General features: G+C 46.4%; 1 protein-coding gene across 14 annotated transcripts in view; it reads left to right on the plus strand.

Annotated features, from left to right (window-relative positions):
* The window catches only part of CACNA1A (calcium voltage-gated channel subunit alpha1 A), a 378,703-nt gene that overhangs the window by 216,489 nt on the left and 136,590 nt on the right, over positions 1-25,624 (plus strand). For all 14 annotated transcript variants that reach the window (XR_014837530.1, XM_085012704.1, XM_085012699.1 and 11 more), the window contains 3 exons: positions 13,177-13,268; positions 16,259-16,411; positions 21,630-21,823. Coding sequence is in view for 13 of the 14 variants with exons in the window: in XM_085012704.1 (XP_084868830.1) it covers positions 13,177-13,268; positions 16,259-16,411; positions 21,630-21,823 (439 nt within the window). In the remaining variant the exon portion in view is untranslated. The remainder of the gene's footprint in view (positions 1-13,176; positions 13,269-16,258; positions 16,412-21,629; positions 21,824-25,624) is intronic.

Raw genomic sequence — 25,624 nt, forward strand, 5'->3', positions numbered from 1 at the left:
AAGTGTAGTTGATTTCCAACACTGCATTGGTTTCTCCTGTTTGGCAGAGCAATTCAATTATACATATATATACATTCTTTTTCATATTCTTTTCATAATGGTCTATTACAGGCTATTGAATGTAGTTCCCTGTGCTATACAATAGGACCTTGTTGTTTATCCATCCTGTATATAAAAGTTTGCATCTGCTAACCCCAGATTCCCATTCCATCTCTCACTCACCCCCTCCCCCTTGGCAACCACGAGTCTGTTCTCTATGTCTGTGAGTCTGTCTTCTGTTATGTAGATAAATTCAATCGTGTCATATTTTAGACTCCACATATAAGTGATATCATATGGCATTTATCTTTCTCTTTATGAATTCACTTAGTCTGAGAATAGGTCTAGCCATGTTGCTGCAAGTAGCATTATTCCATTCTTTTTGTGGCTGAGTAATATTCCATTTTATATATTATCACATCTGAGTAATATTCCATCAAATATATATACACACACACACCACATCTTCTTTATCCATTCATCTGTTGATGGACATTTAGGTTGTTTCCATGTCTTGGTTATTGTCAATAGTGCTGCTGTGAACATAGAAGTTCATGTATCTTTTTTAATTATAGTTTCGTCCAGATATATGCCCAGAGTAGGATTGCTAGATCATGTGGCAGCTCTATTTTTAATTTTTTGAGAAACCTCCATACTGTTCTCCGTGGTGGCTACACCAATTTACATTCCTATCAGCAGTGTAGGAGGGTTCCATTCTCTCCACACCCTCTCCAGAAACAAGTTAATATTTATAACAATTAAAAATACTACCTGGGGGGTTCCCATCGTGGCACGGCAGAAACGAATCCAACTAGGAACCATGAGGTTTTAGGTTCGATCCCTGGCCTTGCTCAGTGGGTTAAGGATCCGGTGTTGCTGTGAGCTGTGATGTAGGTCGCAGATGCAGCTTGGATCCGATGTGGCTGTGGCTGTGGTGTAGGTCAACAGCTGTAGCTCCGATTGGATCCCTAGCCCAGGAATCTCCATATGAGGCTGGTACAGCCCTAAAAAGCAAAAAAGAAAAAAAAAATACTACCTGGCATGTGGTAAAAACTAAAGTAGTGTTTGTAAAAAGTACATAGAATGGTAGAGGAAAAACTGACCAGGGATTAATATCTAACAGCTATTTATAGCTGTAACCCCCTAGCTGCATGTGACTTATTTTATTATTTTTTTTAATGGCTACATATGGAAGTTCCTAGGCCAGGAATTGAATCCAAGCCACAGCTGCAACCTATACCACAGCTGGGGCAATTCTGGATCCTTTAACCCACTGCTCCAGGCCAGGGAGCAAACTCACACCTCCACAGCAACTCAAGCTGTTGCAGCAGGATTCTTAACCCACTGTGCCACAGTGGGAACTCCACATGTGACTATTTCAAATAAAAATGAATTAAAAGTAAATACAACTTAAAACTCAGTTCCTCCCTGACACTAGCCATATTTTAAGAGTTCAATAGCCCCATGTAGCTGGTGGCTACCACATTGGGCAACGCCAAAGAAGACTATATGAGGGAGGAGTTCTCTCATGGCCCCTGTGAGTTTAGGATCCAGCATTGTCACTGCAGCAGCTTGGGTTACTGCTATGGCTTGGGTTTAATGCCAGGCCCCAGAATGTCCACATGCTTCAGGCATGGCAAAAAAAAAAAAAGCAGGTATTCTAGGGACCACAGCAATAACACAGAAACCCTAAGAGGAAAGAAGGCCAAAGATGGGATCAGTCGGATTAGGAAAGAGAAGTCTGAAAAGCTAATCAGTGTATGATGTGGTACTCAAAATTATTTATAACCAAAAAGATGAAAATCAGAACAGTGAGGAGTTCCCATTGTGGCTCAGCAGCAGAATCCAACTAGTATCCATGAGGATGCAGGTTCGAGTATTGGCCTCACTCAGTGGGTTAAGGATCTGGTGTTGCTGCAAGCTGTGGTGTACACAGGTTGCAGATGCAGCTCGAATCTGGCATGGCTGTGGCCATGGCATAAGCCAGCAGCTTCAGCTGCTATTTAACCCCTAGCCTGGGAACCTCCATATGCCACAGAGGCGACGCCCCCCCCCCCCAAAAATTAAAACAGTGAATGTCTTGGTATGCCTTTTAGCATGGAGGAAATTAGAAGGGTGGTTAAGGCAAGGGTCCTCAAGCGGGATATGGGAACAGAGGAAGCTCCTGCCCTATTCGTGGGGGCGTGGCCTGGGCAGCCACTCTGGAGGGGCATCAGCAATATTTAGTCCAGTTAAGTACAGACCCACCAGCAGTTATGCTCCCAGGCAGCCATCTGGGAGAGGCTTTCACCGGGTCTGGTATGAGGCTGTTCACACCTGCACCATCTTGGCGGGGGTGGGAGCCAGAGCCCACCCAGGGTCCAGCCTGGGTGATGGGGAGATGGAATGTGGCAGATATACCTATGGAGCCCAGAGCCCAGAGCGAGCCCCAGACAACACACCTGCTCTTCTGTTTTCACAAAAACAGAAAACAACAGAACACTCCTAACTTCATGCCATGCATGCAAATTTAAAATACGTGCATGCAAAATAAAGCACCTGCTTTACAGGAATGCACTCCAGTGAGACCAAATGAAACATTATATCCATTATATCCATTGCCTCTTGGGAAAGAACAATGAAAGTAGAATATGAGGATAAAAGAAAGTGAATGAATGAATGAATGAACAAGAGAGGAGCATTGAACTGGCCAAAGGTGAAATGATGCATTGAACTGAGGAAAGTGATTATCTTGACTCTCTGCATTTGAGGGATTAAAAAGGGGATTTTAGAAATAGTTTTCCCAAGAGGGCCTAAAAGCCAGGTGATATAAGAATGAACCTGAAGAAGATTTGCAAAATCTGTGAATGTCAAGAGTGTAGACAGCATGGGAAGCAGTTATGCTACTTAAGTACTTATCTCAGGAAGATTGGACACGAATCTATGAGGGCCAGGTGCTTCTTTACCAAAAAAAATTTTTTTGATGTATAGTTTATTTACAATGTTGTGCTAGCTTCAGGTGTACAGCAAAGGAATTCATATATTTATATATGAATTATAACTCTACATACATATGTACTTATATACATTTATGGAAAAATATATATGTGAGATACATATATTCTTTTTCAAACTCTTTTCCCTTACAGGTTATTATGAAATATGGAGTGTAATTTCCTATGCTATACAGTAGTTCCTTGCTGGCTTTCTATTTTATGTATAGTATGTGTATATGTTAGTTCCAACCTCTTAATTTATCCCTTCCCCCCTTTCCCCTTTGGTAACCATAGGTTTGTTTTCCGTGTCCGTGGGTCTATTTTTGTCTTGTAAATAAGTTCATTTGTATCATTTTTTTAGATTCTGAATATAAGTGATAGCATATGATATGTGTCTCTGTCTGACTTCACTTAGTATGAGTATTTCTAGGTCCATCCATGTTGAGGCAAATGGCATTATTTCATTCTTTTTTATGGCTAATATTCCAATGTGTATATATACCACATCTTCTTTATCCATTCCTCTGTCAGTGGACATTTAGGTTGCTTCCATGTCTTGGCTATTGCAAATAATGCAAGCAGGTGCATCTTCTAATCTGAGGTCGGGAGGGGTCAACGACAGACCCCATCCTCTCTCCTGCTTTGCAACCACACTAACGTCTCTCTCCTTCTTGCTCTCCTATCCTCTGCCCCTCCCTCTCAGCTGGTAACCTCACTCTTCACCATATAAAGTCTCTCCAGCCCCAGGACCTTTGCACATGTTCCCCTCCTCACCCACCTAGCACATAGTAATTGCTCCTCTGCAAATATTTGACATTTTGACTTCCAGCCAGCTAGAGAAAAATCTAGCTGTTTCCTACGCTTAGGTTAGTGGATGCATAAGCTTGGCTGAGGTCCCAGGAGAGCATGAATGGAGTGGTGGAATTAACCAGGGGCAGCACAGTGGAGGCAGCAAAGCCACAGTCAGGATGCAGGCACCACATGTTAGCTGTGTGATTGTAGACAAGTAGCTAAACCCTTTGGATCTCAGTTACCTTGTGAATGAACTGAGAGTAGAGCACACACCTGGTAAAGATACTGAGGCATAAAATGGGATCTCAGTATGTAAAGCCACAAGTACATAACCTGGCAAAGAGAATACACTCAATGAATGTTGGTTCTTTGATCAGTAAGTTCTGGTATATCTTAGGGGCAAGTAACAAAATTAAAATTGAAATGATATTTATGATGATGATGCTGATGATAGCAAACAAGCATATAGAACTCACTGCATTCCAAGCTCAGTTCTAAGCATATCAAGTAAGGGAGTTCTCTTGTGGTGCAGTGGATCTGGCATTGTCACTGCTGTGACTTGGGTTGCTGCTGTGGTATGGGTTCAACTCCTGGCCCAGGAACTTCCATATGCCACGGGTGCAGCCAAAAAGAAAAAAAAAGAATATCACATAAATTCCCACACTTGTAAAGGGAAATGAAGTGCCATTATCATTCCCATTTTATAGCTCAGGGAACTGAGGCACAGAGACACTGAGTGATTTGCCCAAGGCCACACAGCTAGTGATGGGCAGAACTGTGATTTGAACCAGGGCTCTGGCTGTTAATTGCTAGAAGACTGTTATCCACATTATAAGTTTGTAGCTTGGGAGGTTGGTTGTGGTGTTGGTTCTGCAGCTCAGCAGTGTCTCCAAGGAATCCTTTCCATCTTTCCACACTGCTATATTCAGTGTAGGGACTTTCCTTGGTAACCTTTACCACTCACTGTTCCAAGATGTCTACCCAACCATCTCATATAGACATGAAAATGTCCAGCGAGAGGAGGAGGGGCTGCCTACTGCCCTGTGACTCTTCTCAAAGGAGGGCAACTCCTTCCCAGAAGCACCCAGCAGACTTTCACTCAGGTCCTGCGAAGCACAAGACTGGGTCATGTGACCAGTTCTCCCATTGCACAGAATCCTGGGAAATAGACTGTTGGACATTGACAGAAGATGGGCTCCAGTTGCAAGGGAGGGGAGGAACTGAATGTCTCATCTAATTTAAATTAAATTAATTATATACTTAAATAGCTATGTGTAAGTGTGACTAATGCAACTGAGAAACTGAATGTCTAGTTTAATTTAATTTAAATGTATATTTAAATAACTATGTGTGGCCACTGGTTACTGTATTGGGCAGCATGACTCTAAAGGCCAAGGGATACAGCATCGACTTCTCTCTCTTTTTCTTTTTTTTTTTTCCTTTTTAGGGCCAGACCCATGGCATATGGAGGTTCCCAGGCTAGAGGTCGAATCAGAGCTGTAGCTGCCTACACCACAGCCATAGCAATGCAGGATCCGAGCCGCATCTGTGATCTACAGCACAGCTCACAGCAACGCTGGATCCTTAACCCACTGAGTAAGGCCAGGGATCAAACCTGCGTCCTCATGGATGCTAGTCAGATTTGCTAACCACTGAGCCATGACGGGAACTCCTTGACTTCTCTCTCTTGACACATAAACATACTCATACATTCTCTTCCACCCTGAAAAGCCTTTCTTCTCCAAGCCAGGCTCTTGTTTCCAGTTCTCTTCTTGTTCTCTCCAGCCGTCAGCCACAGCGAGACTCCCCAGTGATCTGACGCCATGTGTAGCAAATGCTCTTCATCCTTTGCATCTTACTCATCTCTATGTTGCCCTGGGGACCGGAGAGCTCTCGTTACTGAAAACTCTCGTGAACTTAACCCCCAGGGATGACACTCTTCTGCCAGGTCTCCTCCTGCCTCTGTGACTTCTCCCTCTTTTCCACCAATATCCTTCCTCTACTTCTCTCTCTCTTTCTCTTTTGGTTTTTCCCAACATTCCATTGGGGGCCCTTTGCTTTTTCCCCTTTACCTATCTGCCACGGGCTATCTGGTCTACCAACACCCTATCTTTTACTGCTATTAACTCATTTACCAAATATATACTGAGTACCTGCAAGGCCATGAAAAGTGCTGCAAGTACCATTAAAAAAGGCTCTGACCTCCTGGAGTTGGAATTCTAGAAGAGGAGGTGAGTAATATATACAGCTTAATAAGCCATATAATTCCAGGGGGGGTGAAGGTTCTTTTTATCTAAAGAGGACATGGGAATCCTCTCTGAGAAGAAAAATTTAAGCTGCATCCTGAAGGATTTGAAGAAGACCAAGGCAAAGAGGGAAAGAGTTGAAAGGATGGGGCAAGTGTTTGCAGTGGAAGAGATGGCCAACAGGTCATTCCCATAGTGGAAAGGAGCTTTTCCTGTTGGAAGAACAGAAAGTCAGTGTGGCCAGAGTGTAGTAGGAGAGGACAGCCAGGGAGAGTCAAGTCACATAAGGTCTTGTGGTCACAGTACAGTTTGGATTTTATTCTAAACCTGATGAAAGCCACTGGAAGGGTTTAATGAGGGAGTTACAGAAAACTGGTTTCTCAAACTCAGTGTGTCCCCACCCCACTCTTGATCTTTCTCCAAACCTCCCCCTCCCTCCATCTTCCCATCTCAGTTGACAGCTCCATCCTACAGGTAGCCCAGTCTTGATTCCTCTCTCCCATCCACACCCAGTCCTTCCACTGGAAGCCCTGGTGACTGCCATGTTGTTCTCCATAGCGCTTCACACTATGCGACCTACGAGTGTTTTCCCATTGTCACGTTGTCATTGGTGGCATCCTCGGGTCCTGTCTGAGTGGCTGGCACATAGTAGGTAGTTGAAAAATCCTTGTTGAATAAATGAATGACAATCACTTGGTGGTCCATTCAGAACCAGGAAGCCAGTCTTCCCTTCCCTTTCTTTCTTGCCATTGCCTCTGCCCCAACCAACAAGCCATGTGAGGTGGAAAACTGGGGTTCTGGGGTCCTGGGTTCACTTTCTTATTTGGTGGCCTGGACCCTTGCATCAGTAACTTCTCTGGGCTTCAGTTTCCTCCTCTGTAAAATGGGACTCATGATGCTGACTGCTGGGAGGCAGGGAGGATTCGATGAGCCCAAGCAAGTTCCCCGAGCACAGCAATCAATGGCAGCTATATATAAACCGGGGCCTCCTTTGTACTCCCACTGCCTTTGTCCTAGTTCTAGCCCTCATTACGCCGGCCTCCTCTTGCAGCTTCCTCCTAACTCCTGCTCCATCACCACCAATCTGTCCTTTCAGCTGTCAGGCTTGTCTTCCTAATGCCAACCCTAATGACATCCCTCCCCTGCTCCCAAACCTTACGTGACTCCCACTGTCCACATGACAAAACCCACCTCCTCGGCCTCCAGGTCACAACCTCCGGGGGTCCAGTCCACCTGATTTCTCCCCCACCACGTATCCCGAGGGAAGCTTCTGCCTCTGCATAGGGCATCCTCGGCCCTAGATGCCTTCCTCCTCCTCCCGTTCTCCTCCCTCCATCCTTCCAGGGAGAGAGTCAGGAGATCATGCATCTTGGGTGCTGGCTAGGCTTGCATTGGGAGGGAAATCAGATTATCTACATTTCAGAGGCTCAGACAAGTTAAAGCAAAGGCCCACGTCATGAGAAAATGCAGGGCCAGGATTTAACCCCAGGCCTAAAGCTTTCTTAAGATTATGTGCTGTGCTGCCCCTTCAGACTGGGGCTCCACGATCATGCTGTCCCCGGTCCTGCTGTCTGTATTCATTTCCTGCCATTTCTGCCTCCTACAGCCCTGCGGTCAGAAGAGTTTGTACTTGAATCTCTCACCCACTTGCTTGTATGAGCATCTAAAGGCTTGAGTTCATCTCAGCATTATCCGTATGTCCAGCACAACCAGGTCTAAACCCGTTATCTCACACCTGGACCAGTGCGGTCATCTCCCCCGTAGTCTCTCAACTTCTGGCCTTGACCCCCAGAGGGGTACTTTTTTTTTTATGGTTGCACCCTTGGCATGTGGAAGTTCCTGGGCTGGGGAATCAAATCCGACCCACAGCTGCTACAAGGCCAGATCCTTAACCTGTTGTGCCATAATGGGAATTCCCTGTCTTATTTTAATACAACTCAAATTATGTCCCTTCACTATTCAGAACCCGGGAGTTCCCTCTGTGGTGCAGTGGGTTAATGATCTGGGGAGGCACCAGTTTGATCCTCAGCCTGGCACAGTGGGTTAAGGATCTGACATTGCTGCAGCTGCTGCATAGGTCGCAGCTCTGACTCAGATTCGATCCCCCACCTGGGAACTTCTATATGTCACAGCTATGGCCGTGAAAATATATATATATAAATAAATAAGTTCCTCATTAGCATTCATGAAATATTAAAAAAAAAAAAGTCACTCAGAACCCTCCATGGCTTCCACTTCACTCAGAGCAAAATCCCAAGTTCTCACCTTATGGCCCACAAGATCCTGCATGATCTGCCCCATCACCTCCCTACCCTCATCTCCTCCTCCCAGTATCACCCTGCTTTACTCAGTTCCTCAGATGTCCCAGGCATCATCTTCCTGCTCAGGACCTTTGCATTGACTGTCCCTCTGGCTAGAGTTTTCCTCTGACATATCCAAATAGTTCACTTTACTCACATTTTTTTTTTTTTTTTTTTTTTTTTTTGGTTTTCAGGGCCATACCAGCAGCATATGGAGGTTCCAAGGTTAGGGGTGGAATTGGAACTACAGCTGCTGGCCTACACCAGAGCCACAGCAACACGAGATCTGAGCCACATCTGCGACCTACACTACAGCTCACGGCAACGCCAGATCCTTAACCCACTGAGCAAGGCCAGGGATCAAACCTGCATCCTCATGGTTCCTAGTTGGATTCGTTAGCCGCTGAACTACGATGGGAACTCCAGTTTCTTCACATCTTTACTCCACTGACTCTTTCTCTGTACCTGAGTTGTCTGGTACATTCGCCAGTGGCCATGTCTGGCCATTGAGCATCTGAACTGAGTTGTGCCGTAAGTGTAGAATACGCACTAGATTTCAAAGACTTAGTCCAAAGAAAAGAATGTATATGACTGATCTGTCATCTCAATTGCCTGTTGAAATGATAACACTTCAGATACACTGGGTTAAATAAACTATATTATTAAAATGAATTTCAAGGAGTTCCCTAATAATCTTAGTGATTAGGATTCAGCACTTTCACTGCTGCAGCCCAAGTTCAATCCCAGGTCTTAGAACTGAGACCCCACATCAAACTACTGCACACGGCAGCACCCCCGCACGCAATTCACCTGCTTCTTTTTACTCTTTTAATGTGGCTACTAGAAAATTTTAAATTTCACACATGGCTCTTATGGAAGTTCTGCTAGGCAGCTTTGGTCTGAACATTGTGTTGACATTAATTTTTTATTCTGGTAAAGTATATATAACCTAAAATTTCCCATTTTAACCATTTCCTTGTAAGTACATTCACAGTGTTGTATAATCATCACTACTATCCCTCCCTAGAATTTTTTTTTTCATCATCCCAAACTGAAACTCTGTAACCATTAAGCAACTCCATCCCTTGGCAACCACCATTCTACTTTCTGTCTCTATAAAGTTGACTACTCTAGGAACCTCATGTAAGTGGACACATCATGCTATTTGTCCTTTTGTGAATGGTTTATTTCACTTAACTTGTTTTCAACTATATTGTAGCATATGTCAAAATTTCGTGTTTTGGGGGAGTTCCCTGGTGGTGAGTGTTGTCACAGCTGTGGCTCAGGTCATTGCAGTGGCACAGGTCAGATCCCAGGCCTGGGAACTTCCACATGGCACAACACAGCCAAAAATATTTTTCATTGTTTTGATTGAAGTGTAGTTAATTTCCAGTGTTGTATTAATTTCAGGTGTATAGCAAAGTGATTCAGTTACACAGACACATACATATATGTATTTTTTTTTTGTCTGAACATTCTTTTTTTAAGGAGCTCTTTTTATTTATTTATTTATTTATTTATGGCCATGCCTGCAGCATGCAGAAGTTCCCAGGCCAGGGATAGAACCCACGCCATCACTATGGTAATACAAGATCCTTAACCCTCCAAGCCACCAGGGAACACCTTGGTCTGAACTTTGTTAACACGAGCCACGCCCTGCCAGGCACAAAAGACCAATTTGCCTATCCCAATTGATATGCCTGTCATCACTCCCCTCCTCCTGCCCCCATCCCACCCCCACCCCATTGCCAGTTCGATCCCTTCTCTTGCGCCATTTTTCTCCCTTGAGCTCATCACCCTGACAGCTTGTATATTTATTGGATTTATTCTCGGTGCCCCCCCCCACCGAAAGAGGACAGAGAATCCTGTGACCCGTGTCCTCAGGACCTAGAGAGAGTCTGGCACATTGTAGGTGCTCATTTAATGTTTGCAATGAGTGAATGAAGACTCAATGTATGCCGGTCATTTGCTGTGCATGCCCTAACCAACAGCTTTCATCTGCCAAGAAAGAAGAAAATAGAAATAGAATGATGATCTATAGGATGAAGTTTGCAATTGGATATCCAGGCTTGGTAGAGGCTGCAACTAGAGATTCTTATACTAAATGAAATAAGAAAGAAAGAGAAAGACAAATACCATATGACATCACTTATATGTGAAATCCAAAATATGGCACAAATAGACCTATCTACAGTACAGGAACAGACTCACAGACGTGGAAAAGAGACTTGTGGTTGCCAAGGAGTAGGGGAAAGGGAGTAGGATGGACTGGGAGTTTGGGGCTAGTAGATGCAAACTATCTACATTTAGAATGGATAAGCAATGAGGTCCTGCTGTACAGCACAGGAAACTGTATCCAATCACTTGTGATAGAACATGGTGGAAGATAATATGAGAAAAAGAACATATGTATGTATGACTGGGTCACCCTGCTGTACAGCAGAAATTGACAGAACATTGTAAATCAACTATACTTTAATTTAAAAAAATTTAAGGAAACTTCTTAGAGAAAGGGAAAAATAGAATTAAATGAATGAAAAGTTCTTTGGGATTGTATGGCAGAGCCCCCACCTATACTTCAGCTTCCTGGCACCATCTAAGCCTCCACTGCGCACCTTCTCATTCCTTGAATTTGCCAAGCTCCTCTCCACCCCAGGCCCTCTATCTCCACCTTGAAAGTCCTCCCTGCCACTGACTGACCACAGTTCTCCTCCTCATCCATGAGAAGGGGGCCTCCCTGGGTCCCAGACCAGTCAACACCACCTGCTGTGTGTCCTCAGAGCTGCTGCTTTCCCTCTGTTCTCTCGAAGAATGCATCACACCCAGGAGGGATTCATTCTCTGTGTGCCTTTTTCTGTTACGCATTTTTGTCCTGCATCAGCTCCACGAGGCAGGGAGGGCCTCATGCATTGTTTTGCCCAGTGCAAAGGATGCGTTCAAATGCACATTTGTTGGTGGGGAAAGGAGCCCAGCCCAACCTCCCAGGCCCATCTCTGCTCTAGGGATAGTTGGGAAAAGAGTTGGGAGCACCCCCTGTCTTTGGGGTGTCCTCAAATGGACCCTGAAACAAGGATTCAGGTCCAAGTAGTTCATCTGGGAAGTGACTCCAGGAAGGGTGGGTGAGAGACAAGAGAGGGGAGACTCGGAAGGATGAGGGGTAGGGTAGGTCCCACCTGTGGGCAGCTGGGCTCCGCCCCTCTGGCAGCTGGTGTAGTAGAGTGATCTGGAAGGAGGGCAAGGGAGCTGGGGAATTCATCTGCCTACTTCCAGCAGCTGTGCTGGAGGGCTGCTCCCACAGAATTCATTCCCTGGGCCTGTCTCAGCTTCAGAGAAAGTCTGGAGCCAAAGGCACGCAGGTTCTTTACAGATGCTGATACTGGTTGTCTCAAAGACAGAGATGTAGATACTGATTCTTTACAGATGCTGGTACTGGTGGTTCATAGGTCAAAGTCGTGTAAGACCCAGACCCCTAGACAAGACTGAAGACACCTCTGAATTATTTGTGTGGTCTCCCCACTCTTAACTGCAGAGCCCTCTGTTTCTCAGCATCTTTTGCCCATGGTCTGAAGCTCCAGTGACAACTTATTCTGTGTAGTAATTCCATGGGGGCTCCTACTACATTACTTATTTTATTCTATTTTATTTTATTTTATTTTATTTTATTTTATTTTATTTTACTTTACTTTTTGGCTGTGGCCGTTGCATATGAAAGTTCCTGGGCCCGGAACCTGAGCTGCTACAGTAACAACACCAGATTCTTAACCTACTGCATCAGAAAGGAACTCTCTACATTACTTATTAAGGAAATGGGTCTGGGGGGTTCCTTGGGCTGCCTGAGGAGGGGCTATGGTCCTTCTTGTCTCATCAGCAACACTTTTACAAATGAGGTCTTAGGTCAGAGTCATTAAGGTTGCGGGGGCGCTTTCTACAGAGGGCTCTTCTCACCTATGGCTGTGATTCTTATTCAGCTGTGCTTCATTACAGTGACTTGGGTGGGGGCATTTCTTGGTGGCCTAGCAGTTAAAGATCCAGCATTGTTGCTGCTCAGGTGTTTCTTCATGCTGTGGGCATGGCCAAAGAAAAAGTGACTTTTTACCCTGAGGCTTGGGGTCTGTAGCCCCCTTCCGGGGCTGATTCCAGCTGGTCTGTCCTAGCAGATGACACCCATTTGGGGGTTTTTGTTTTGTTTCGTTTTTTTTCATTTATTTCTGAGTAGCTTAGTGCACATCCTGTATGCTGGGCACAATGCCAACCACTTGACAGGTATCAGTTTGTTTCATCCTGGCAAGCCTTTTGAGGTGTGGGTACTGTGGGTCTCATTCTTACACAGAAGGGGGAACTGAGACATGGAGAGGGGAAGTGACTTGCCCAAGGTTGTCAGGCTAGGAAGTGGCAGAGGTGGGATTTGAACTCATGCAGGCTGGCGTCTTGGTAATGAACTACTTTCCTGCCAGTTGGTAAAGAGACCTGAGCTCCAAAAGATCTTCCACTCCTCCATCTCTCCCCAGGGGCAAAGTATTATGGGTTGCAAAATATTTTGAGTATCACTCTGACCATGTGCCACGGGAAAGCTCCCATTCTTCTCGGCCCAGTGTTTATTGAGTATCATCAACCACATATATCTTTAGGGTCCTTGTAAATCATCTTTTATCCTGTGAAGCAGGTACTACTAACACTGTTTTACAGGTGACTAGACTGATGCCCAGCAATGTAAAGTCACCTGCCTGTGGTGAGCCAGTCAAGAAACCACAACATCGAACCCCAGCCTACCTGTCTGACCCTGAAACCCACCCTCTGCTTTCTGTTCTGGCTTCTTTCTTCCAGCATCTTGGCAACAGTTGGGACAGAGTTTGACCTAAGGACCCTGAGGGCGGTTCGAGTGCTTCGGCCCCTCAAGCTGGTGTCTGGAATCCCAAGTGCGTGAGTTTCCGGCCCTGGCAAGGGGTCTACTCAGGGGTCCCGGGAGCCCTCGGTTTCCTCTCTGCACAGCATCTCATAGGGGCCCTCAAGTGCTCCCCATGTCTGAGTAAGGGAAGACTCCTCTTGGGGGAAGCCCCTCAGGGGATCTCCAGAAATCTGACTGCAGGTCTGGGTGAGCTCCTGAAAGCCAGGTGGAATCTCACCCATCACCACAGCACCCATTTAGTGAGCATTTATCTATGAGGATCTCATTCCATATTCACAACCCTGTGAAGTTGTTAGTGCTCGTATTTCCACTTTACAGGTGGGGAAACTGAGGCTCAGGGCGGCTGAATAATTTGAGCAAAGTCACATGGCTGAGAATGGCACAATGAGGAGTTAGCCAGTCTGACCCCAAGCCTGGTTATACTGGTGGCAATGACCCTTACCATTATTAAGTGCCGACTGTGTACTGGGCACGGCAGAAAGAACTTTTCGTGTATTATTTCAGTCCATCCTCACAATCACCCAGTGAATCCATTTTACAGATGAAAAGGCAGAGGCTCAGAAAGGTTAAATTACTCACCTGAGTTCTTTCAGTTGAGCAGTAATGAGCTCCAAAGTCTATACTTGTTCTAGGCAATTTTCTCACCCTCCAAGGATGTTTCTACTCCACCTTTTGGGGGTGGCTGCAGTATTCAGGGTCAGGTTTAGGTTCACCTGCAAAACTAAACCGAACCAAACCAAAACAGGCTGAACCTTTTCTATTCTACTGCCTCAGTAGTAGTGGCAACAATAATAATAAAGACTATTATATTTTATTATTTATAAGCACTTGCTATGTGCCAGGCACAGTTCTAAGTATTTGCCGTTTTTAATTTTTTTTATTTTTATTTTCCTCTGTCATTTTTTAAACTCATGTATCCTCACCACAAGCCTGTGGGGTAGGTTCTGACTTTACCAGCATTTAGCATTTCATTAGCTTCATTCTTCAGCTTCACTGCCACCCGGATTTAAAGAGTAAGATTTCCCAGATAACCACCAGCAGGGTCTTTTTTATAGAAAGAAGGCATTTCTACTCAGGTGTCTGCAAGATCCCAGCAGGGGCCACATCATATTAAATTAAGGGCCAACCCAAAGCTAATACTAATAAGAGCTTCCGTTGAATGACCACCTGGGATGTGCCAGGTACTTTGCTGCATGTGAACTCTCTCGTTTAATCCTGAGAGGGAGGTGCTCTTCCAATCCCAATTTATAGATAAAGAAACCGAGGTTCAGAGTGGCAACCTGACTTACTCAAGATCACTTTGTTAGTTGGTAGATGACCAGGTCAGATGCCCTGGAAGAAGACTTGGCTAGATGGTCAGGTGCCCTTGCTTTGTCAGGGGAGTGCTGTCAGGAGAGAGGGAATGAGGGCAGCGGGACAGGGCAGGGGAGGAAGTTGAACAAGGTTGCCATTTCAGCCTGATCCCATGGGGAGCTCTGGAGCGTGAGCGGCTCCAGAGTTGTCTCCCACTTGAGACAAGAGGCTGGCCTTTTTTACTTCTGTGATTATAGGGGGTGGGAGGTGAGGAAGCAATAGCCAGGCCAGGAGCTTTGGATGACCAAGGGCAGTTCTATGAAAAGGGAGGCACCAGGGAGTCATTAACCAGCGCCCACAGCAGCTATAGGAGAGTTACCAATGGCAAAGGAGATCTGGCCCGGGCATCAACTTGCAGCCAGTGTCCAGAGCCTTAGCCCCTCTGCCCACGCTGCCTCCATTCGCATCACCCTTACATTTTGGATCCTTTGGAGTAGCATAGTCCCCTGGGATCTCCACCCATCAGGAGGTGCTAGTCATGGGTCATGGGGGGCTCTTCTAATCAAGAAGCAAGCTATGTATTTGAATCCTCGTTTTAACTGTAGACTCTCCTAAACATATAAAACAGTGGTTATAGGAGCTCCTATTGTGGTACAGCAGAAACTAATCCGACTAGTAACCGTGAAGTTGCAGGTTTGATCCCTGGCCTCGCTCAGTGGGTCAAGGATCCGGCGTTGCCATGAGCTGTGGTTTAGGTTGCAGATGAGGCTGGGATCCTGCATTGTTGTGGCTGCGGCGCAGGCTGGCAGCCGTAGCTCTGAGTTGACCCCTAGCCTGGGAACCTCCATATGCCGAGGATGGGGCCCTAAAAGCAAAAAATAAATAAATAAACCAGTGGTTACAAAGAATTTGACACCATTCTGACCTGCGTTCAAATCCTGCCCATTATTTCTTATGCCCCAAGGCGAACCACGACAGCCCTCTGAGCTTTGCTTCCCACCTCTGTAAAATGGGGGTAATTTTACACATGCACCTGCCTCATGGGGTTGTTGCTAAAAAGCCAGTGAAATAACGTCTGATTTCTCAGGGCTGGAACTGGGACATTGACTGCTTTCCCCCTGCAGAGCTGCAATTAGCCTATCTGGCACCTTCGTATGAATCAGGAAAAGAGGCCCCCTCTTGGTGGAAAAAAGTTAGAAAAAGGCATTCGCCCAGCACCCAAGAACAGGGCTCAGAAAGCAATGAATTTCCATCTCTGTCTTGCCCTAGATGTTATCAAATGGGACAGCCTATGTCAAATACTTTAAAAAATATTTTTAAATAAAAATGCTTTAGAGTTCCCTCTTGGCTCAGTGGGTTAGGGATCTGGCATTGTCACTGCTGTGGCTCTGGTTACTGATGTGGCATGGATTTGATCCCTGGCCCTGGAATTTCACATGCCACAGGTATGGGCTAAAATATATATATATAATATAAATATATATGTTATATATATGTAATAAACACACACATATATATTAGGAGGTTTTGTTTCTGTTATAATGAGCAGCCTCTGAGTCTTCCTCCCATCATCCCTCACCACTGCCCAGTCCTCAACCCCACCCCCACCCCATGTGCTCTGGGTTCCTTCAGGAGGCATCTTGGGGATGGGGTTTCAGGGGTGCCTTCTCACAGGCCTGAGGGGCCTTTCTCTCTGTGTCTCCCCAGGTTTACAAGTCGTCCTGAAGTCGATCATGAAGGCAATGATCCCCCTGCTGCAGATCGGTCTCCTCCTATTTTTTGCAATCCTTATTTTTGCAATCATAGGGTTAGAATTTTATATGGGAAAATTTCATACCACCTGCTTTGAAGAGGGGACAGGTAGGTCCAAGCAGCCTGATATGTTTTCTTTCCAACCTTCTTCCCACTTCTTCTCGCTCTTGGGGATAAGCCCCTGGAAGGGATCTGCAGGGTTTGCTTCTTTCTCTTGGAAGCTGGGGGACCTTCTTCCTGAAAATAGTGCAGGCAAGGTTGGGGGCGGGGGCAGTGAAACAGCCCCCAAGATCTTGGTTGTTGCTGGGGTGTTGCATTGGGGTCCCAAAGAAGCTGTCCCAGGGTAAGTGGTTTATTTAGAAAGTGATCTCCAGAAATGCCATCAGGAGAGTGGAAGAGAGACACGGGGAGGGGAAAACAGCTAATAAAGGGAGTGTCATCAAGCCGGTTACTGTTTTGGGCAACCAAGTCCCAGAACCATTGGGCTCCTTGGGGAAACAGTGGACACCCATCTCTGAGCCATGCTACACCCAAGGCGAGAGAACTGGGTATTTGTCCACCGAATTCTGTCTGACCTTGGTGAGGACTGCTCCTGGGTGGGCATAAATGCCCTGGTACAGCCAGCTGCCCCATATGGCTGGAACATGCGTCAGAGGTGCTTGTAGGGGCAAATGACAGCAGAGTATGGACACAGCAGTGCCCACAGCCTCTCCCTAGTCACCTTGCAGCCACCCCAAACTCTAGCTCCTGCTGAGTTCTAAAGCAGGAAGAGGAGTTCCCGTTGTGGCTCAGCGGTAATGAACCCAACTAGTATCCATGAGGATGTGGGTTCGATCCCTGGCCTCCCTCAGTAGACTAAGTATTGGGTATTGCTTTGAGCTATGGTGTAGGTTGCAGATGTGGTTCGGATCTGGCGTTGTCAGGGCCATGGTGTAGGCCAGCAGCTACAGCTCTGCTTCAACCCCTAGCCTGGGAACTTCCATGTGCCACCAGTATGGCCCTAAAAAGCAAAAAGTAAAAGTAAAATAAATAAAGCAGGAAGAAGTGGAGGCAGCCTAGCCAGGAAGGAAGGGTCCTGTTGCTTTGTGGGTGGTGACCCATTATCCTGGAGCAAGGAGGGTGGGGGAAGGTTCCTCCAGTCCTTCCCAAGAATGTGCCTTAAAGACATCCCACTGGGAGTCCTGGCATCAGCCAATCAGAACCTTAGCGCATGGGAGTTCCCGTCGTGGCGCAGTGGTTAACGAATCCGACTAGGAACCATGAGGTTGCGGGTTCGGTCCCTGCGCTTGCTCGGTGGGTTAACGATCCGGCGTTGCCGTGAGCTGTGGTGTAGGTTGCAGACGCGGCTCGGATCCCGCGTTGCTGTGGCTCTGGTGTAGGCCGGAGACTACAGCTCCGATTCGACCCCTAGCCTGGGAACCTCCATGTGCCGCGGGAGCGGCCCAAGAAATAGCAAAAAGACAGAAAAAAAAAAAAAAAAGAACCTTAGCGCAAACAGGGTCTTGGCCCCTCTCTTCCTTATTGGCTAAGTCAAGAAGGTGGGGCAGGCATTGGGGGCAGGGAGCAGGCAGGAAAAAAGCCAGGAAGGCCAGGAGGCACTGCCTGTGCGCTGCTCTGAATCTGCAGTGGGGTGGCGTGGGTGTCCCCTGCTCGCCACACACTCAGGGACCAAGTGGCTTCCAGGTATATCTTCGATTAAATCCCCCTGCTCTCCAGACCTAGCCACTTGCTCTCTGAAGCCCAAGAAGCAAATGGGATCAATAGGAGGGAAGCCTCTATTTCAGTATTTGGACCCCTGGCCACTTGGGTGCAGACAGGCTGAGTGGCAGCGCTGGTCGGGGGTCAAGGAAACTGTGAACTGAGGGGATGAACAGTATGGATTAAAGCCCAAAGGGGAACCCATGTGGGAGGGTAAAGAGACTCCAGGCCTGTCTTATTGGGAAGAAGATTCTGTCTGGGAGTGGTTTCCCACCCACCTGCACTGCCAGGTGACCCCCAAGTGGCCAAGCCCTCTCCCCAGAGCTCCCAAGGAACAGGAAAACCAAAAGTAGAAAAGGCTTATTCCAGATGCCTTTTTTTTTTTTTTTTTTTTTTTGCCTCCTGTTTTTTTTTTTTTTTTTTTTTCCTTGCTCCTCCTGTCTCCTCTCCTGGGCTTGTGAAGTTTGCTCAATATGGGATGTCCTAATTATTTCTTTCCCCAATGAAGAAGGTGTTAATTGAGGCAGAGCTATTTCTGCGCCTGGCCTCATCACCCGGACAGAAATGCTGAAGGGAGAGATACAGGGCAGGGCCCCTCGGAAAAATCAGCCGAGGAAACCAGGACTCCTGGATCCCAGGGTTTGGATTTTTGTTGGTTTTTTTTTCTCTCTCTCTTTCTCTCCAGCCAAGGGGACAGAGAACTGGCTTGAGTCAGAGTCAGGGTTGTAAGGGGACAGATGTGGGTGAGGCGACCGGAGGGGAGGAAGCCTTGATTTAGGGAGGATGACTGAAAAGCTTGCGATTAAAAATATAAGGCGTGTGAGTAAGAGACGGATATATACAGACACCCAGGCAGCAGGTTAATTTTAAAATATATTTATAACCAAATTCCTCAGACTCTCGGGATGGTTGCTTTTCTAGAAGCAGCCCTCAGAGTGCTTCGTGATGAGGGGGCAGGGATTGTTGGGAGGAGGGGTCGCAGTTAAGAACACCCCTCGGCAAAGCCACTAAAGGCAAATAGGGGAGCTCCCCCTGTGGTGCAGTGGGTTAAGGATCCAGCATTGTCTCTGAGGTGGCTTGGGTCACTGCTGAGGCTTGGGTTCAACCCACAGCCCCAGGAACTTCCACTTGCCCTGGGCACATCCAAAAAAATTAAAAATAAAAAGGTAATAATAAAGACAGATAGGTTTTCTCTTGCAGACAGGTTCTCCTTATGATCAGGAACCTGAGCACCCAGCACTGTGATAAACACCCAGAGAAATGCAAAGGAAAAGTGGAAGCTTCTTGCTTTCCAAGAGTTTCTGAAATAGTTTCAGGAGACATGACCCCCACCCCCCCTCATCTGTAGCTAGTCTGTAGCAATGTAGGTTAATACCTGCCTTTTTCTCCCCATCTAATGGGAACATTCAGGGGTTATTGTAGAACCAAGGAAAGAAGGGACCAGTGTTCAATGGGTTACGGGGGTGGGGGCGAATGATAGGTAGAAGTTGAGCCAGGCCTGGACACAAGGTGGAGATGGAGAAGGTTCTGGACAGAGGCAACCTTCCCAACAAACAGTGGTTCTCATTCATTACAGGAGTCCATGGAAGTTTTCCCTGTTGCCCTGAGCCTTATGTTTAAGAGATTTTGCCTTCAAATCTGTAATCGTTAAATCATAGCCCCTGTACCAAGTCTGGCATGAATGGGGAAGGCATTTCACACAACTTAAACTAGTGGCCAGTGTGTCTTTCCTTCTTGAGTTCCTGTTGTGGCTCAGTGGTAACGAACTCGACTAATATCTGTGAGGACTCAGGTTCAATCCCTGACCCCACTCAGTGGGTTAAGGATCCCTAATTGCTGTGAGCTGTGGTGTAGGTTGCAGAAGCAGCTCAGATATGGCGCTGCTGTGCCTGGGGTGTAGGCCAGCAGCTACAGCTCTGATTCGACCCCTAGCCTGGAAATTTCCATATGCACGGGTGTGGCTGTAAATAAAATAAAAATCATCATTGCTTCTTGAGTAATAGCCCTTCTGAGATGGATGAGTGTCATTTTGCCTGACCTAAAGTTTCCATTTAACTGGAGCTTGAAAGGCCAGTAACATTCATGCACTTTGGAGTTCCATGGTGGCTCAGCGCAATAAGGATCTGACGTTGTCACTGCTGTGGCTCTGGTTCAATCCCTGGCCCCAGATCTTCTGCATGCTGCAGGAGAGGCCAAAAAAGAAAGAAAGAGAGAAAGAGAGTCGTTCATTCTGTGTTGATTTCTCTCTGTTGCTTGCTAAGTGGAGGTTTGGAATGGGTGCTGCAATGCCTGCAGCACATACATTAAGATGTATTTTTGTTTAGTGGGGAGCTTAAGTTTATACACTCAGCTGTCTGTTTTCCTGTCAGACAGTGTTACTCCCTGAAAATCTTCAAAGGCGTCACTCACTGAATAGAGTCCTCTCATATCCACTGCTCTGATCCAGTTGGGGCATGCCAGGGATGTTCTGTGCTCCCCTGACTCTGTTCTCATGAAAGAATCCCTCCTCCCCCTCCCCATCAACCCCTTAGAATTCAGACCCAAACCTTTATTGCCCAGCCCAACTTTGCCAGGAAGCTGTCTTTGGATTCCAGCAAAAGGGGCATCCATTGACATGTGTCTCTTTCCTTGTGGCATTTTCACAATCTGCCTCCTGCTATTTGGGGAGAAAGCTTAGCTCCTGCGCCTAAGGGTGAGTACTCTGTGTACTGGCCTCCTTCGCCCCCAGAACAGCTCCCTGAGCCCAGTACATCTCAAGAAAAGAAAAGAAAAAAAAAAAAAAAAAAAACAGGCTACAGAAGAATAACACAACACAATTGACAAATGTGTGCTAATGGAAGTTTAGAGAACACTGCCCCCAACCACCTCAAAATGCACACAGCACATTTACCAAAACTGACTGTATTCAAGACCTTAAAGTGCATCTCAACAGATTTCAAACAACAGAGTAATACACAACATATCCTCTCACCACAATGCAATTAAGCTGAAACTAGGTAACAAAAAGATAACCTTAAAAGTGTTTGCAAATTCTTATTTGTGGATGAAATGGAAAGATGTCTGAGATTTAGTTTAAAAACATTTTAGTGGCAAGGCAGAATATTTTAGTATGGGAGGGAGTGTGGATGAAACAATAGCCCTGAGTTGATAAATGTTGAAATTGGTGATAGGTACATGTGAATTTGTTATATATTCTGTTTTTGTATATATGTGACAGATTTTTAATGCTTTTTGCTTATCCGTGAGTCAAAGAAGAAATAGTAATGGAAAATTATTAATATTTTCCTTGAACAATAATGATAATAATGCATGACAAAATTGTGAGATGCAGTTAAAGCTGCACTTAAAGGGCAATTTATAGCTTTAAGGAATATTAATCCATCTCAGAGGTTTAAAACAACAACAACAACAACAACAAAAAGAACAAAGCTTAGAGAATAAATTAATGAAATAGAAAAAAATTAATAGATCAACAAAGCCAAACATTGGGCTTTTTGGAAAAAAGACTGGTAAATTCATCCTAATGGCCTTTTTTTTTTTAACAGCATTGAATCTTCACTGCCTCCTGTTTCTCAGAGCTGGTTTTGCCAGCCTTTTCCCCTGACTTTTCTCCCCTTCCCTCTCATAGATGATATTCAGGGTGAGTCTCCAGCTCCGTGTGGGACAGAGGAACCTGCCCGCACCTGCCCCAATGGGACCAAATGTCAGCCCTACTGGGAAGGCCCCAACAATGGGATCACTCAGTTCGACAACATCCTATTTGCAGTGCTGACTGTTTTCCAGTGCATCACCATGGAAGGGTGGACTGACCTCCTCTACAACGTAAGTGATGCGGGGTCGCGGAGAGCCAGGACCAGCCAACTCCTGAGGCTTCAGTGGAGAGACCCTGAGCTGGGGAGGCAGCCCAAGGACAATTCAACATGGCCCCAGGAGAGCCGGCCTGTGGCTCAGTCTTTTGAAGATATGGGGGTCTTGTCCTCAGAACTCTAAGTAGAGAAGCACTCTTGAGAGATGGAAATGATTTTCAAGCATGCAAGTTTTAAAATACCAGTTTAGGTTTTTGAATACATAAAGGTCATGTGAATCAAAAACCAGCATAAAGGAAAGATAGAGAAATGTCCTTGAATCTATGCAAAGGGGTTCCACACTGGAGTTCTCGCCAGCCTCCCACCGGCCATGCCCCTCTCTATGGGGCTGAGGGGAAATGTCTCCCAGGACCCGCCCCCCTTTCTAGATCATGTTCTCAGTTATCTGAGATCCTAGAATCCCTGCCCAAGCCCAGATTCCCTGAACTTGCATGAGATCTTCTCTGGGTCCATTCTCTGACTGCACCACCCATTTATAACCTCCAAGGGCCAGAGGTGTCTTTGAGGTGGTTGTTGGCACAAATGTGGCAAGAGTTGGGGCAGGCAAGTTGGGGTGTCCACACATGTGCCTGGAGCCCTCTCTCCCCTGCCTCTGGGCAGGATATAACCATAAGTGGGAAGAGAAGGTGGCTGGTCATGGTCAAGGGACCACGCTGTAATGACTGTCCCACACCATAATCCAGTACAAACATCCAGATTCTAAATTCCAGACTGACTTTCCAAGTGCTTCTGAAGGTATGTTTGTAAAGAGAAGCATACAGCATGTTTTATTTAATAGCCTTAAAATATTTACACAGATTATGTGGGCCTCAGTTGGCACTCTTGTCCTAGGTCTTGAAAATGTTAGAGAGAGGTCTGAAAAGATGTACACTCCTACCTGCCTCCCCTTTCCTATTTTCCCTTCCTAACACTGCTCTGTACACATACTGAATTGCCCATTAAGGTCCTGCCCATGAGCCAGAGCATGGCCTACTGGGGAAGCAATACTGCGCTTCCTCCTGCATGCAGATGTGTCAGGGTGTGTGTTCATTAAGGAACTTCCCCTCTTGGGGGTGGAGGGAGATTTATAAGATCTCATCCTTTCGATCAGTGGTTCATCTCAGGGGGGAGTTGAGAATGCAGCTTGGGAATGGGCAGCCAAAGGAGCTGCCATGGGCAATTGTGCATGTCACACACAGCACAAGTCACCACATCTCAGAAGTGTCTTTCATATTATAGATCACATAGATTTCTACCGTTGTTATAACTTATTGACAAATATAAAGAATGTGGGAAGAGAACATGGTGTCCTGGTTTACATAAAGACCTTGTCAGAGCATAGCATCCCTAGGAACAGGAGATTTGACCTGCTCGGGCTCTTTCTTGGGCCTTACCTGCAAACAGCTTGGGCTGAAGACTACCTGGTTGGCTAAAGCTTTCTTGGGGCTTTGATGGGCTCTAGATTTTCTTCTTTATAAGTCTGGTGCAAGAGGAGGCCTTAGAGGGAAATGAACCCTCCTGTGAGTAAAACAGCTGGGAGGCAGAAAGGTAAGGGGACTCAGGCAGAGAGTAAAAGTGGGGAGCAGGAGTGAAGAAAAGTCATGTCACAGGGCTGGACACACAGAAAAAAAGGTCCAGAGGTTCAGAGAAAGATACTAAGGATGTGCTCCGCGGTAGGCAAGGAAGTATGAGCAGGAGCACAAATTTCCAGAGGGTTGTAAAGCACCATTGTCTGAGGTGATATTTGCCCTGGAGGCTTTGAGCTAAACCACCTTGGAGGAAAAAGTTCAAGGGAAACAATTGAGAGAACAGAGTTAGGCATCAGGTTGTCTGGATTCCCATCCCAACTCCACCACTTGCTGTGCAACTTTGGGCAAGTTGCTTGGGCTCTCTGTGCCCCCATTTCCACGTGTGCTAAATAAGGAGAAGCGCATTCCTACCTCACAGGGCACAAGGACTGAGTGAGGCGAATACATGTGAAGCTTTAGAGCAGTGCCTCGTTCTGGGTAAGCCCTCTGTAGGCCCAAATTTCCACTCCTTTTAGAAATGTGTATGAATTTTTCATTGTGAAACCTCCAGCAGCCCCTGAAGAAGTGGAGTGAGCCACTGGGTCCCACTTGAGTCCCGGCTCTCACCCCACTGGTAACTGCCACTAACTCAAGAGTAGCCTTCTAGAACTTTCCATGCACTTATATCCCACTGTCGTACTTTGGGTAGAAGCCAGAGCAGTGATTTGGGCCTGATATGAGCCTAGGGCAGGAATAAAGTATCACAGACTGGGTGGTAGCTTAAAACAACAGACATTTATTTTCTCACAGTATGGAGGCCAGAAGGCCTCAGCAGGGCCAGGCTCCCTCTGAAGGCTCTCTGGGACAAGTCTTCCTCGCCTCTCCCAGCTTCTGGTGGCTGCTAACCTTATCCTTGGCATTCTTTGGCTTAGAGATTCTCCATCACCCACGCTAATACCCCACCTTCGCGTGGCCATCTTCTAATAAGGACACTAGTTGTGTTGGATTAGGATCCACCCTACTCCAGTATGATGTCATCCTAACTAATGACATCTGCAACGACCCTCTTTCTACATCAGATCACATTCTGAGGTCCTGGAGTTTAGGACTTCAAAGGGTCTTTGGTCAGGGGTGGGGGTGGGGTGGGGAAGGGAAGGGCACAATTCAATTCATCCCATCTCCCAAATAAGGTGCTTGCGCCTGAACTGTTGTCTGGGGCTTTCTAAATCATGACACCCCCCACAACGCAACCACTAGGGCTGCTCATTGCTGAAGTGGCATCTCTGAGTTTCTGCCAGCCAAGGGTGGAACTATTGCTTGTCCAGACTCCTTCAGGCCCTGCTCTTGTCCTCTGCCATCTGCCAGCCTCGCCCAAGATGTCTCTAGCTCCATCCAGGCACAGTGTCTGGAGTCTTCATCCTTTCTACTTGTGCTAGAGCTAAGCCCGTGGCCATGGCCTCACTAGCCACTGTCAGGTGACCTCCATAGAGAGAGTCCAGAAGCACCTGCTCCAAGCATCTTAGAATCCATAGGCACAGATGCCAAATGGATGTCGCCCCACTGAGTGAGCAGTGCCTTCTCATCCTAGCATCACCTTTCTTTTCTCAGTATCACTGAAATCTGTTTGTTTATTACATAGTTCCTTACTGAGTGTCTAGTGTGCCGAGAAATGATCAGGTGATCAGGGACAAGGCAGTGAAGAAGACAGACAGAAATCCCCACCCTTGTTGGGGAGACCAGTGTGACCAATAAACATGATAAATAATAAACTACTCAGAAAGTAGAAGACAGACGTAAGCAAATGTATAAGGTGGGATGTGGTGACATGACCTCTGTTGTCCCATGAGGACAACAGCAGAGTAAGAGGACAGGGATGAGGTGTGGTGGCTGGTTTAGGCAATCAGGGAAGGCTCCTCAAGAGGAGATGACCTTTCCAGAAAAGGAGGGAGCCAGGCAGATGTTTGGGGAAGAACATTCTTGGCAGAGGGAACAGCAGCTTGCCCATACGGTGTGTTAGGGCCCCATCCAGTTTTTCCAGTTTTCAATATGTCTGTCTTGCTTGCTTGGCTTCCTGGTTAAGGTGCCTTTTAGAAAAAGCCTAACCTCAGAGTTCCCTTGTGGCTCAGAAGGTTAAGGATCCGGCATTTTCACTGCAGTGGCTCTGGTTGCTGCTGTGGCACAGGTTCAATCCCTGGCCCAGGAACTTCCACATGCCATGGATATGTTAAAAAAAAAAAAGAAAGGAAGGAAGGAAGAAATAAAGAAGAGGC

This window comes from Sus scrofa, chromosome 2 (assembly GCF_054392235.1).
Source record: "Sus scrofa isolate SSC_HxYL_T2T_F1_AM1 chromosome 2, Sscrofa_HxYL_maternal_Yorkshire_Landrace_v2.0, whole genome shotgun sequence".
Taxonomy (NCBI): Eukaryota; Metazoa; Chordata; class Mammalia; order Artiodactyla; family Suidae; genus Sus; species Sus scrofa.